Source organism: Apus apus, chromosome 1 (assembly GCF_020740795.1).
Source record: "Apus apus isolate bApuApu2 chromosome 1, bApuApu2.pri.cur, whole genome shotgun sequence".
NCBI classification, from domain to species: domain Eukaryota; kingdom Metazoa; phylum Chordata; class Aves; order Apodiformes; family Apodidae; genus Apus; species Apus apus.
In genome coordinates this window covers 185,313,460-185,328,951 of record NC_067282.1, presented here as the reverse complement: position 1 = coordinate 185,328,951, position 15,492 = coordinate 185,313,460, and the positions used below count along the sequence as shown (strand labels likewise).

Below are 15,492 nucleotides of genomic sequence, written 5' to 3'. Positions count from 1 at the left end.
TGTCTTCAATGTAGATATTCGATTCAGTGGGATATTGCTGTTGGGAAAAGTTAAAACCAAGCAACTTCAAAAGTGTTAGTGAAGATAGTTGCCCTTTGTCTTAAGGTTATAAATGCGTTTATCTTCACTTGCTGTTTTCAGGTCAAAAAACTGCAGAACAAACAGGCAAAAAGCATGGCATCAAGGGAGATGAATGTAAAAGGTGCGATGAGAGTAACTGCGCTAACAAGACAACCTGGTATTCTTTAGTACATGATATTCAAGTATAGACAGTTCAGGGTTGCAATCATTTCAGTAAACCAGGGTTGAAGTAAGACACTTCTTAGATGTCATCGTGTTGGTATAAAAATAAATTATTGAACGATAGTAGCAGGCAGTTTCATTGGAGTCTTTCTGTGGATTACTTTAAAATGTTTCCAGTTCATAGAGTCATAGAGTGGTTTGGGTTGGAAGGGACCTTAAAAGACCATCTAGTTCCAGCCCCCCTGCTCTGGGAGGGAGCACCTTGCACTAGACCAAGTTGCTCAAAGCCCTTCCAACCTGGCCTTGCACACTTACAGGGAGGAGGCAGCAAACATCTGGTGATGTATTTTGTACTCAATAAATTCTCATTTCCCAGTCTTCTACTGGAAAGTGTTTAGTCATGTTCAAAGTTTCCAATTTGCAGTTGGGATGCTGTATCTCATCCTTGGGATAGCTACTTTTGCAAAGATGCTAAAGCTTTAGGAAAGTTTTCAGAAAGCCCAAATAATTACTGTGTTTTTCTGAAACGTGACTTCAAATATCATCGTACTTAATTGCCAAAAAGCTGATTTTATGATTTTGTAGCAATAGGTTGCCTAAAGAAATATGGAATAGATTACCTAGAACAAAACTCTGTCTAAGGGTTAAAAAGATTCTGCTGTGGAATGCTAAAACTAGACTAATTCAAACAGGATTAAGAAAAAAATGTAAGTAGTCATGACTTACTACTGGTCATCTGCTACTGTCCCTGAAGTACCAGTTACTAAAAGTTACTGAAATCTTACTAATGCTAAAATTGCTGAATAGAGTTCTTAGATTGTGGGGTTAAGTAATCATAGTCCTTTTCTGGTTTTCAGTTTTATTGAAGATCCAATATACTTCTAAAATATTAGTGGCTTATTTCTTACATGCTATTCTATGAAATCAGAATTTTTGAGAAATTTATTAGTTGTTACCACATAAGAAAAATGAAACATTTTTTCAGCCTAATGTGAATTGGAATTCCTTTAATCTATGTGTGTTAAAAATATTTATGTGGCATTTTAATATATGCTTATTTTGATTATAGGTGGTGAAACTGTGACACTTCAACAGAGAGCTAGTGAATTTTTCAATCCTATGCTGAATGAGCAACAGAAGCTGGCAGTGAAAAGGATACTGAGTGGTGAATGTCGCCCAACGCCTTATGTTCTCTTTGGGCCACCAGGAACTGGAAAAACAGTAACAGTGATTGAAGCTATTTTACAGGTATTGCTGGATAACAAGTCAGTCATCTCTAATCTTTTCAGTGTTGGAACACTGAATTAATTTTCTAAATACCACCATATTATTTTTTCCCAAGGAGTTCTCAAATTGAGTAACACTTTCTATAGCTCTATGAAAGAAGAAAGATCTTGATATGAGTGCACCCTCAGCCAGTTTGCTGAAGACACCAAAGCGTGTGATGAAGTCAACATGCTGGAAGGGAGGGGTGTATCTCTAGAGGGACCTCCATGACAGGGAGAAGTGGGCTCGTGTAAACTGCATGAAGTTCAACGAGGCTGAGTGCAAGGTCCTGCACCTGGGTGGGGCAATCCCAAGCACACCTACAGGCTGGGTGGAGAATGAGTTGAAAACAGCCTTGAGGAGAAGGACCTGAAGATGGTGGTGGACAAGAAGCTCAACATGAGCCAGCAGTGTGCACTTGCAGCCCAGAAAGCCAGCTATGTCCTGGGCTGCATCAAAATAAATGTGGCCAGCAAGTCAAGGGAGGTGATTCTACCCCTCTACTCAGTTTGTGAGACCCCAGCTGGAGTACTGTGTCCACTTCTGGAGACCCCAACATGGAGCTCCTGGAAAAAGTACAGAGAAGGGCCACAAACATGATCTGAGGGCTGGAGTATCTCTGCTATGAAGACAGGCTGAGAGAGTTGAGGCTGTTCAGCCTGGAGAAAAGAAGGCTTCAAAAAGACCTTATAGTGGCCTTCCAGTACCTGAAGGGGACCTACAGGAAAGCTGGGGAGGGCAGCAAGGGAAAGCAAGGGTGTGGAGGGGGGTAATGGATTAAAACTGGAAGATGGGAGTTTTAGGATAGACATTAGGAAGAAGTTCTTTAGTGTGAGGGTGGTGAGACACTGGAACAGGTTGCCCAGGGAAGCTGTGGAAGCCCCATCCCTGGAAGTGTTCAAGGCCAGGTTGGATAGGGCTCTGAGCAACCTGATCCAGTGGGAGGTGTCCCTGCCCATGCAGGGGGGTTGGAACTAGATGATCTTTAAGGTCTCTTCCAACCCAAACCATTGTGTGATTCTGTGATACGGATTTAATGGAATTGCTGAATGGCGTATTTTCAAGCCTTCTTGTCTTGGTCTTTAAAGCTTTCATGAACAGTATCTAACGTGTGATTCCAGTAGTGCATAATATATTCATGAAGCACAGGTATACATTCATAAAATAACAGTTAATTCTGCTGTCAGTGCACTTCAGTTTGAGAGTACTTAGTCATGACTGTCAAGACTAGTGTTCTTGAACTGCAAAAGATGGATGAATATAATGTATGCAAAACTCCTCTGGGTCCTTTATTCAGTGAAGAAAACCAGATATTTTTGAGCTAGTGTTGCTTCTCCTAACTAATGTTTTTTTAATGTCCTTCTTCTTCAATGTAGATACATTATACTCTACCAGATAGTCGAATTTTGGTCTGTGCGCCATCAAATGCTGCAACAGATTTGATTTGCTTGCGGCTGCATCAAAGCAATCTCTTAAAACCAGGAGCCATGGTCCGAGTTAATGCTACCTACAGATCACCAGAGGTAAATACTAGATATCTGCCAGTTAGTATTTCCATTTCAGTATTTTGGTCTTAAAATACTGATGTAGTAATTTAACTGTCAGTGGTTATTAGGCTGGTTAGGCTTGTTTATTATCCAAAGTACAAACATACTACTTCAGCTTTTCCAGCAGATAAACAAAAATGTTGAACATAATCCTTTTGTTTGGTTGTATGATCATAGAATCTTAACCTGTTTCCTGCAGTACTCAACTCCACAAGCAGCACATACATACTGCTGGGATGTTTAACGTGGTAAGATGTTTTGACGTACAAAGTAATCCTAAAATTTGTGACTGAAATCAAGCAGTAATCTCCAAATTACGACTACTTAGACAGAAAAGTAGGCAAGTAGAGTTGTCATCTTTATAAGTACACACATAGTGTGTGAATTTTATAAATTGTAATATATTCATATGTGTATGTAATGTCCATATGTTCAATTTTGATCCTTACAAGCAAGAAAACACAGATGTCTTGCATATGAACTACTTTGTATAGACATTGAAAAATTCATTTTGGTGTATGAATGGGTCTAAGTGTTTTGCTCAGCTTCTAAAATAGTTTTCAGTGGGCTTTTTTATTCAAAGAAAAATGTTATGTTTTAGAGTGGTATTTTGTTTTAGAAAATATCTTCTTCTTCCAGCAAATAGATGACATGCTGAAGCCTTACTGTGAAGAGGCTGATGATATTCGGAAAGCATCGTGGTTCAGGATAATAATTACTACATGCAGCACTGCAGGAATCTTTTACCAGACAGAAATACGGTAGAGTACTATAAACAGGAATATCACTGAGACAGCTGGATGCTGCAAAACCTAGAGGTTTCAGATAACCCTCTGTACTCTTAACTTGAGCTGTTTTTAATACAGTTTATCACATGTGCCTCTATTTTGAAATTGTTTTCCTAGCAAGCTGATTAGTTTTTCAGCAGAGACTTTCTCCATGGTAAATTATAAGAATTAGCTTGAATAATGTTAAAATTTTTGGCACAGTAACTTCTCCTCCACTACCAGTGGGAGCCTTGGAAATTACATTGCTAATTGCTACACTAAAAATTACATTGTATTGGGTTTTTATCAAGTCATCTTTACAAACTGTAAACAACCACCATGTCAAGTGCTGTTAACTAAAGTTTCCTCTGATTTTGATTTTAACTTTGTAAAAGGGCTGTCTGAAGCCTGATTGCCTTGGTAGAAACAAAGCCTGGGGATTGTCTTTGCTACACCAAGTGTATTGTTCTAATTAAATAGCTGAAGGACACTGAGAAAAATTAAGGGGAAGTGCCTTAATCTTGATATAAACAATGTTTTAATTAAGATAACCAGTCGCTGTTTATATTAGGGTACGTAAACAAAATCGAAGATGGGCAATGGAAGTTAAGGGGATTGTTTTTTCTATAGTCTATGTTGAAAATACCCATCGTTGCTCTGTGTGAGTGGAGTTGCTTGACACATTTGACAAGGTAACAGAATTTGCTGAGGTCAACCACAGGGTGGCAGAAGGAACTAACCTGAAAACGGCCCTGGTTTGGGGTTCGTGTTGTTTAATTCTAGGCTTGGACACTTCACTCATGTGATTCTGGATGAGGCAGGGCAAGCAAGTGAACCAGAGAGCCTGATTCCGATTGGATTGATTTCAGAATCTAATGGACAGGTAGTTTTCTTACTATCGTTTATTGAAAGGAAAAAACTTTTAGTGTACTGGTTTTGGTTTTGTGTTGGACGTAGAATGCAAGCAGCCATTTCCTGGTAATGAGTATGGAAGTCTGAGTACTTACAATAGGTTTTATTCATGCACAATATCCATTTCCCACACTTAAATGCAGTTTTTTATGTCTAAAACAAGTCTACATTGGCAGAACAGGATTCCGTGTGTGGAAGATGTCAAAATAAAAGTGCGCTTTCCTAGTTTAAGGCAACAATGTACTCTGGGTCTAATCCTTCCTTGCAAGCAGATTAGAAGTTTGGAGGAAGGCAGAATACTTGATACAAATTGACTTTCAAATTCTGAATTCTAAAATGTGTATGTTGTTATTGAAACTATGTTTTTTTAAAAACTTTTAATTACAAGATGGATTTTTTTTAATTGCATGTACAGATAGTACTTGTTGGAGATCCAAAGCAGTTAGGGCCAGTAATAAAATCTAAAATTGCACTGAATTTTGGATTAAATATACCCTTGCTGGAAAGACTGACATCAAGAGAGATATATCTGAGAGATGAGGATGCTTTTAGTGCCTGTGGATCATATAATCCTTTGTTGGTGAGTAAAATTGCAATTATAATTTTTTCATGTAAATCAAAAAAAAGGAGAAACTCTGGTTCCTGCTGTTCCACTACCACTTTTTTACTCCCTGATGCTTAGTGTTAAGTCTGTCTTAAGCATCAGTTCTCTTGGAAAGCTTGAATATTTTGCATATATATTGTGAATAGCAAGGATGCTGAGCCCTCTAGGACATTAAAGCCCTTTTTTGAAGGGATTCTCTATTCTTAAGTGGAATAAGTCAAATAAGGTGCCCAAAGCAGAACTGTAAATAATGGCTTCAAATTCCCTTCTTCATTGCCCACGTTTCTCGTAACTTAGTTTTCCACAAATGAACAAGTGCAACTTCTACTTTTATCATAAAAAGACAAAGCCTCCTATTTAAACATAAAGATTATTTTCGCAAACCTCATTTTTCAGGAAGGGGAAAAAGAAACTGTTCCTGTTTCTTTATCACCCTTTCCTCTGAAGGATAGGTTCCCAAAGCTCTTACATGGTGAAGTACCTCAAGTTTGTGTTAAGTGGCAGAGGTATCATAGTGCATAAATGAGCACAGATGTTTCAGCTGCTTTAAATAATTCTCTGAATCTGAAATAAAGGGCTGAAGTTAAGCTTACTAAGATGCCTTCCTAATTCTCATAGTAATATACTTTGAAGAGTTAAACTGAGCAAAAGATGACGACTATGTAAGCAGAGGAGGGAGGAAATCTGATGGCAGACTTGAGGGGTAAAGTGGAGGTTGGATTCAGCCCACAGAAAAACCTGTCACACTTCCTCCTAAAATCTGTTAAGGCAAACTTTCATTGGTGTGTTCCTTATGCAGAGCTTAAGGAGAATTGACATAATGAGAGAGCAGGAAATGAGGGCTTTAAGGATACCATTGGACTTGAGTATCATATGTTAGTCTTTTTACAGGGAGTTGGGGTTTTTTTTGAGCTGGTTATTACTGACTGGAATGCTTCCTTAAGGCCATTCTATCATTTAAAGATGAATACATACAAAAACAAAACATAAAATAAATTAAAAACCAACACACAAAAAAACCCACCAACCTGTTACTTCCCTGGAGCTCCCACGAAAATAATCTGACTCTCTTAATAAAAGAATGTGCCTGTGGATCAGATGTTTTAAGAAACCGGAGAATGACCAATTCATCTATCGCATATATTCAGGTCTATTTTTACTTATGGAGGGGAAAAAGATTGTCTTTCAAAAAACTGATTAACTGATAGATGATCACACCTGCAGTTTGTGCTTTTAATACAGTTCTTCAGCAGCTTTAGAAAAGCTAAATGCTAGAGGCTGGTGAGGCAGTATCTGCTTGAGAGCAGTGTACTGTGAAGTCTGGAGAACAATTACCTGTTTCAGTTATGGATTTAGTTCTTTGTCTTTGCAGATCACAAAACTTGTAAAGAACTACAGGTCACATGCTGCCCTGCTTGCCTTGCCATCTAAATTGTTTTATCATAAGGAGCTAGAAGTTTGTGCAGACTCTTCAGTAGTAACTTCGTTGCTGCATTGGAGGAAATTGCCCAGGAAGGGATTTCCATTAATTTTTCATGGAATAAGGGTATGTAAAATGTTCATATAGTGAAAGTATTAATAAGGAGACCTGATAGAAGTTTGCTGATTTTGTAGATGAGTTTTCTTTAGAATTCTAGTAAGGATATGAAAAAAGAAGAAACTTTCTTGTGCAAGTAATATGACTTCCTGACCATCTGGTTTTAGAAAAAACTATGTAAGTCAAATGTATGCTAAGAGCTTGAGCAGCTGCTGTGTGTATTGTGGAGACATCTTGATACAAGTTTAAATTTGTAGCAGATTGACCAAGATGGAGCTACAGTCAGCTGCCTTTCCATTGCTTTGGATGAGAGTTTGCTAGGTTAGAATGAATGCAAGCTGCTAACTCTAGAGGTTTATTAAAGCTTCACTTTTTCTTTTTTTTTGCATTTAGGTTGTATAATAATAATCTATTAATAAATACATAGTCAGATCTGCGCATGGTGGTCATCTTATCATTTCCTTTCCCCTAATACAGGGCAGCGAACTACGTGAAGGTCACAGTCCTTCGTGGTTTAATCCAACGGAAGCAGTTCAGATAATGCAGTACTGTTGCCACCTTGCTAAAAGCGAATACACTGCAGTGTCAGTGGCTGACATTGGAGTGATTACACCGTATCGGAAACAGGTATAACTGGTGTCTAGAGTGTTGTAGTTGCTGTGTTTCATCTTGTGGTTTGTGGTTGTGGCTGTGGTTTGTTAAAGCAGGGAGGCATATCTCAGCACTTCACTGTTGTCATATTACACGGTGTATTATCAATCATTAATGAAGTTTCCATTGAAGTCTAAGCCTAAAGAATGACAGCACTAATGGCATTCTACTTCTTTAAGTTTTAAAAATCAGGAAATTATTAAGAACAGATAATGCTGTTTTGGAGACAGAAGCGGATTTTCAGATGTTGGAAGTAAAGAGTGCAAGTCAAGAATTTATTAGCTAACAGCTTGAACAGCAGTCTGATTTTGTTATATGCTGGGGAGTGGAACAAAAGGGAAGTAGGTGGTATGTCACCTTGTTATGCCTTCGAGAAAACTAGAGGAATTGAGACTTCTTAGCTTTGCTATAATGAGAGTTGAAGTTTGTGTTGCTATTGCAACTTCTAGAGAGTGTTGAAAGTCAACTTCAAATGCTGTGCCTGTTTTGGAACTATTGATGTTCAAGTCTGTTCAGTATGTGAAGTCTGCTTTAATTTTTAAAAGATAGATCTCCTTTCATTTCCAGAGGATGCTCTGGAAAGTGTGCATATTGTTTTCCTTGGTGTTCAATCTCTGTATTCGTGGCATTGCATGTATGGCTTGGGTGAAACACTGAGGTGTGTGGAAAAGACCAGCCCCTTTGGAAGAAAACTCACTTGCAAATTAGAGCTCTGTCTGTACTGATTGTACTGGTCAGGTAGGGACCTTCCCATGTTTACAGTTACTATTTACTTTTCAAATATTTTTATGTAGTGTTGGTTTGACTGCACCTCTTGTGCTCCCTCAAGCATATTGCATCATTTAATATGGTTGTGTCCTTCATCTGCCTATGGTGCAAGGCATATAATGCTAATGTCCACTTCAAAAAAGTCACCTTGCATTGCAGGAAGTCTGATTAGAAACTAGTCATTGATTGTAATTTTTAGCTCAGGTAGGCATGATTTTTTGGCAAATTCCTTGGAGCACTAGAGGGATAGTCTCTAAGCAGCTTTTAGCACATGGTAACATACTGATCCCACACAAAGCAGCATGCCAGTGCATGAGAGTCCTTGTTCTCTTTCTGGTCTTGGGAGCGCTCTTAAGGTCACATCTCACCTCTGTCCTTCATTCTGCATGATGCAGCTGGCAAGCAAAGGTGGAATCTCTGCACAGTCTTTTTGAGGGGCTGGGGAAACCACTTGCTCTACCACATCTGTGGTAAACTTGGGTTTGGGTACAATGCACAGTGGAAGGAGAGGATTTATGGATCTAAGTTGTTCTTCTCATTAAAATCTGGTTTATTAAAAATCTGTTGATTTCTGTTTAAATAATGCTAGGGAGTACCTCACCTTCTAAGTTGTGTTGATACTTCTCAGAAAAAAGTTACTGTTTTATTTTAAAACCATATTAGTGAATGATGGCTAAGCTTGGTGTAGGCATTCCCTGTGACATCTGTGTTAAGTCCTCTACTGGTATATGTAGTATATTTTCTGTTTTGAAGTAATCCACTCTCAAATGTAAAAATAAATTCCTTCAAACACTTTTTTTTTTAGGTGGAAAAAACTAGACTTCTTCTGAGAAGCATTGATTTGGCAGACATTAAAGTTGGCACAGTAGAAGAGTTTCAAGGACAGGAGTACAAGGTTATCATTCTGTCAACTGTATGTATATTTCTTGTGGTCCTGTGAAGAGTTTTTGTATGTGTCTAATTCTTTGTGTTTCTTTTTTGATGTAGGGCTTTTAAAAATTTAAAAAAAAAATTGAAAAGCTCTATTTTTGTCAGTCTGTCACAGTATTTGAAAACAGCTTATTTTTCAGTGCATGGAAACTGATTTTGAGGTAAACCTTAAACCTTTATAGATACTCATGCTGAATTTTAGAGTTCCATGCGGATAATGTACCTTTTGCTTAAGTTTGCATAAAGAGAATGGACTCTGGGTGCCTTATTAATAGTAGAGACAACTGTGTAAATCAGAGTATTAAAAAGCAATTGCTATTTGACTCCTAAAAGCTGATGCAGGTTCTTATATTCTTTTTCACCTTCCCCTTGACAATTGTCATGTAATGGCATACTTCCCAGATGACTTCCCAGTTGCTCTTGAAGGTCCTTCTGTGGCTTAAAAGAGGGATTGGTTTTTTTCAGTGTTGTTTTTTTCCCCAAGGGCAGTGGTACTATGCTTGCTTTCTTTCTTCTGCATCATACCATAGCTTTTCAGTCCAGTATTGTCTATCTCTTAAAAGTAGTTTTATGTATGTAGTCTGCTTCTGTTTATAATGACTCATTATTTAGGTCATGGACATTTTCTTCTGTCAAAGATGACAAGTTCAAGTTCAAGGTGAAAAACTAATGAGCAGTAGTTAGAGCACACTACTTGCTTTGGCTTTTTTTTCTAAACTAAGTCAAAGCACACTGAGACTACTGGAGAAGGCTTGCAGAAAGACACTGTGAATTGTGATTCATCTGTCAGAATTAGAATACCAGAAGCACCAGCATTTCTTCTACCAAAAAGATAAAACCACTGGTTTGTTGGGTTTTTTGGTATCTTGTGTTTCAAATTACTGTGGGAAGTAAAACTAGCATGACACTCACTTGAAATGGCTGAATTTGCATTAGCAGCCTGTTGGGGAATAGACCTTCTGTGGGAAAGCCAATGGTGGGAGATAGCTAGCTGAAATTTGGATTATAAAGCAACTTTTGCATTACTGACACTTAAGCTGCAGATTGCTGCAGTAAGCAAATATTATGTTAAAGTTATGGCTATGCTAGGGACATTGCTTTCTTATTATTTCTAAAATTATCCATAATTACTTTTAGGTGCGATCTCATGAAGGGGCTTTTGGTGATGAAAAATCCTGTTTGGGCTTCCTTTCTAACCCAAAGAGATTTAATGTAGCAATTACTAGAGCAAAAGCTTTGCTGATTGTCGTGGGAAATCCTCATGTTCTAGTGAAAGTAAGTTTTGATTTTATATGTTTTTAATTGCATGTGGTATTTGCCACGGTAAATTAATTATCTGGGTGGTTAATCTGATGTAAGAGAACATCTGGCTATGTAAGGAATTGGTATGGTGTCATCAGCCTGCATTTGGGAATATCAAACTCTATAGGTTCCTCCTATAAATACAGACAGTAGAGACCACCCACACAGTAGACTTCCAAGCACAAAGGAAATGATAAAGCTGATCTGTGCATACAGGCTTCTGCCTACTTTTTCTTCCTAGAATAGGTCAGAATCTCTATGCTGAAATTCTCCAGCAGCCTGCAAGTTCAGTAAGCATGTCCTGACTAACATTATACGATCAGATTATTAACAAAACGCAGTTGCTTCGCTTTTTAAATGGAGGGTGATAGAAGTGATTGTTGCAAATGAAAGTAACAGCTTGCTGGTGTAGTGGGTCTCCTTTTGAAGGCACAGTCCTTCCATGGGAATAAGGTGAGTGTTTCTTAATATCTGATGTTATATCTGACTTCCTGGATAATAAAAAAAGCAGTGTTCCAGAAGTGGTCTGAGAAGAAAGCTTAATCTCCACACCTGCATGCAACAAATGTAACCTAGAGCAGCTATGGGTATCTTCCATGTTGCACCATGTTTGCAGCATTTGTAGAGTCCTGTTTCTGGAAGAGGTCCTATTAAATCTCCTGCATTCGAGTGTCGTGTTAATTAGTTTTACAATACACTTCAGAGCAGCATGATTGAAATTAAACGTTAATCTTCTCTTGCAGGATCCCTGTTTTTGTGCACTGTTAGAGTACAGTTTAATGAATAGAGTTTATGTAGGTTGTGACCTGCCTTCAGAGCTGGAATGCCTGCAGAAGTGAGTGTCTGGTCTTCATGTTAGCCATGCTAGATACGGATCAGTTTGGAATACTTTTAAAGCTACTATAATTTTGAAAGACTGATAAATACAACATCCTGTGATTATCACAGTAGTATTATATTTTTGCATTCTTAAGTACTGTAAACATAACATATAATGTAACCATATTTTGCTTCACCCCATAAGAAGAGTCAGAACATGAAATAACAGCTGTCATTGACTGGTGTTTTACATATCCCCAGATAATGCTTTATGTATTTGACCATAAGAATTTGGCGGTAGGTGATGGGGGTGCAGGGGAAATGTTTAAGATAACACTATTGTAATGAAAGAAATTTGCTGGAAGAATGATTTAAATATGTCCCTTCTAGTAACATGTAATACATTGTTAAATGGGAATTATCTACTAGGTTAAACTCTCGGTTGTCTTGGGTTTGTTTTTTTTTAATCAAAATTGTTGTTCATGGAAGCTAAGCAAAATGTTTTATCTTGTTCCCTTTATTTGACAGGTGTGACTAGTTTTTCAGTGTTCAAGATGCATTCAGTCCTCATCTGTTTTGAAATTAAGAATACTTAAGAGAAATTCCATCCTGAGCAAATCCAGCACCTTTTGTCCTCAGGGAAAGGAACAGGTTCTGAAATAGTTGGAAGTTTCTTCAAACAAGATTTCTAATACTTTTTTTAAGAAGTTAAAAAGTTGAAATTTAATAGCGTTAAAATAGTAGTGGGAAATCAGTTGCTTTACAATTGAAAATAAATAAGACTTTATGCATCTACAGAGAACAGTATGCCTGAATCTGTAACAGTATGTCTGAATCCTTCAAGCTTCAGAAAAAGGATATTGATGAAGTCTGACTTTAGCTTTTCCTTGTTCTATCATTTTGTCAGCGTCTGTTTTCTCAGACTTTTGTAGTGCCTACTAAAACTGAACCATCCCAAACAACATGTGTCCTGATATTTTGGTACAGGAGTGTTAACAGTAATATATCCACAATGTGAGCTGGAATTATACATTAATATCTCCACTTGACTGATGTTGAGTATCTTAAGCATGCTTAAAAACACTACTTCCTATTTTTAAGACCTTTGTATATACAGCTGAGATCACATGGGATGTTCTTGGCTGTGCACTGCAGTCCAGTTCTCTGCTGTGGCGTATGTCAGAGCAGTGCCTCAAATTGTGGATTAACAACAACAAAATTAAAACCCTGTTTTGTGTTTCTACAGATAAACTGTAGAAGAAAGTATTGTGGTTCCTTTTGACAAAATAACTCATGGGTTAGCAATATTCCTGGTATTAGCTTCATTTGGCCCATAGACAATTGGGTTTTTTCTCCTTTTCTGTCCTTTTGTCTTGCCACACAACACTTCAGGAATAGTTGGACAACCCCATGTACCAGTACAGATTTGGGGGCTGACCTGCTGGAGAGCAGTGCAGGAGAAAGGGGCGTGGGGGTCCTGGTGGATGGGAGGATGACCATGAGCCAGCAATGTGCCCTTGTAGCCAAGAAGGCCAATGGCATCCTGGGGTGCATAGAAAGGGTCTGGTTAGTAGGTCAAGAGAGGTTCTCCTCCCCTTCTATTATGCCTTGGTGAGGCCGCATCTGGAATATTGTGTCCAGTTCTGGGCCCCTCAGTTCAAGAAGGACAGGGAACTGCTTGAAAGAGTCCAGTGCAGAGCCACAAAGAATTACCTCTCACCCAACTACACTGAGTGTGCCCAGCCTGAGTCACAGCTGTATTTCAGCAGCACACTAAAGTAGCCTCTCTGGCATGGTGTTACACTGCTTAAATTGCTTTCAGTCATCACAGGCCAGAATAGATGGTTTGTGTTGCTGCAGTAGGATACTGAAAATGCCAGCATCAATGATGCCAGGCCAGTATTCTACATCAAACCAGAGGTTCTGCAGTCTGCACAAGAAAAAAGCCAGGCTGGATCAGGTAAGTTGCTGGAGCAAAACAAGACAGCCCAACCAGCTCAAGGTATATTGACAAGTGCAAACAAGAGGAAGCAACAGGTGATAGTGATGTGAGACACTGATCCAAGAGGCAGAGAGGCACCCATTTGCCAGCCAGACCCACTCCCTGGAGAAGTTGTTGCTTGCCAGGGGCTCGCATAAAGGACATCACTGAAAGACTACCCAAGCTTGTACATCCCACTGACTGCTATCCACTGCTGCTGTTTCACCTGGGCTCCAGTGATACTGAAAGGAGCAATCTCAAGATGATGAAGAGGGATTACAGAGCCCTTGGAACAGCAGTGAAGTACTCAGAAGCACAGTCTTTTCATCGATCCTGGTCAAAGGGAAGGGGCTTGAAAGGGCAAATTGCATTGGGAAAAATCAATAAATGGTTATGGGAGTGGTGCCACAGCCAGGATTTGGGCTTCCTAGACCATGAGACTTGCTTTGGAAAACCTGGTCTAGGGGCTGATGGGGGTGAAAGAGTTGGGGCTGTTCAGCGTAGAGAAGAGAAGGCTCCAAGGAGGCCTTGTAGCAGCCTTCCAGTACCTGAAGTGGCCTACAGGAAAGCTGGGGAGAGGCTTTTTATAAGGGTGTGTAGTGATACAATGAGGGCTAATAGTTTTAAACTGGAAGAGGGGAGATTTATATTAGACATTAGGAAGAAATCCTTTACTGTAAGGGTGGTGAGACACTGGAACAGGTTGCTCAGGGAGGTTGTGGCTGCCCCATCCTTCAAAGTGTTCAAGGCCAGGTTTGATGGGGCTTGGTGAGATCTGGTCTAGTAGGAGATGTCCCTGTCCATGTAGGGAGGTTAGAACTAGATGATCTTCATGGTTCCTTCCAACCCAGACCATTTTAAGTGTAGATTTTTTTTTCTAACCCTTTCCCTTCACCTTGTATGCTGCTGCTATTGACAACTGAGAAGCTGTATTGTGTTATATAAAACAATTTTGTCTTCCTTCTCTTGCAGTGTTTCTCATCTCTTTCTGCCTATCCAGCTGCTACTGAAAACCTTGTTTGAAGAGAGACCACACCCATTGGAATTGTACAGTGTTCGCAACTTCAGAACAGTTTATTCTGGCAGTTTGATGTGTAGGCAGAGCTGGTTGTTCCAGCGGTGTTAGCTTCAATACTTTAGTCATCTCTAGCTTCAATAGTCTACTCATCTCTTTCATGAAGACATACGGCCTGATGAGCTGGAATGAGGAAAAGGGGAGAAAAAAAAAAATTGTTCTGGCTATTGGTTAAAATAATCTTTCATTTTTACTGTGACAGAAATTTACATGAATTTCTTTTGGGATATGTGAAAAAAGGATCAGCCACTGTATGCAGAAGTAGCAATGAGAGAGTCAGTTTAAAGCTTATCTCTTCCTTTTAGAAACAGTCTAATTAAGTCTGACTTTGCATGAAAACCATGTTCCAGTTACTCAGTTCTGTTTACAGGAACAGTCCTTTTTCAAAAAAGGAAAAAAAAAACTTTTTGTCATGGTCATTTCTGATTTATTAATTCCTTGCCTTACTCAGTAATTACAAAAGCCAGAGAGAGGGCTTCCACCATGTCTTGGGAGCATGTCAAAGGTACATCAAGCCAGAGACCACAGGAACACTATTACAAATTTCTCTTTTTCCCTGCTTACCTCCAAATATTGTATTAGACTTTAAGAAAGCAAGAGACTGAGAGAGAGTCTGTAAAGCAGAAAATTCCTCAGCCATTTAACATAAGCAGTTAAGAGTTGAAATTTTAAAAATATTGTGGAAAGACCAGTCAAGTCATGGGACAACCCTAGAGGTTTCTTTGTCAGAATGAAAGGATGTGGTACTGAACTGCACACTGAACAGGTTCTTCTTGTTTTCTCAGTATGTTTCAAACAGTAGCGAAAGTCTGAGAAGCTGTGGAAGCCCCATCCCTGGAGGTGTTCAAGGCCAGGTTGGATGGGCTCTGAGCAATCTGGTCTAGTGCAAGGTGTCCCTACTTAAGCAGGGGGTTGGAACTAGATGATCTTTAAGGTGCCTTTCAACTCAAACCATTCTGTGATTCTATGAGATTATTCTGTGTTCTGCATTGGAGCAGCCTCAACCTTACGGTGGTACCAACAGCTGAATTCTGTGCTGTGGCAGCAAGAGCTCCCTCAAGGGATGGTCTTTCCTTGTTGAAAAAAAAGT

The 15,492-nt window shown here is 39.0% G+C and overlaps 1 protein-coding gene across 1 annotated transcript in view; it reads left to right on the top strand.

The window, feature by feature from the left end:
- Window positions 1–11,366, top strand: part of MOV10L1 (Mov10 like RISC complex RNA helicase 1) — a 29,279-nt gene extending 17,913 nt beyond the window's left edge. Inside the window, 10 exon segments of the mRNA XM_051623724.1 lie at window positions 1,313–1,491; window positions 2,886–3,032; window positions 3,696–3,817; window positions 4,607–4,706; window positions 5,151–5,315; window positions 6,712–6,885; window positions 7,354–7,503; window positions 9,101–9,208; window positions 10,363–10,500; window positions 11,271–11,366. Coding sequence (XP_051479684.1) covers window positions 1,313–1,491; window positions 2,886–3,032; window positions 3,696–3,817; window positions 4,607–4,706; window positions 5,151–5,315; window positions 6,712–6,885; window positions 7,354–7,503; window positions 9,101–9,208; window positions 10,363–10,500; window positions 11,271–11,366 — 1,379 coding nt within the window.
- Window positions 11,367–15,492: the final 4,126 nt, after the last annotated feature.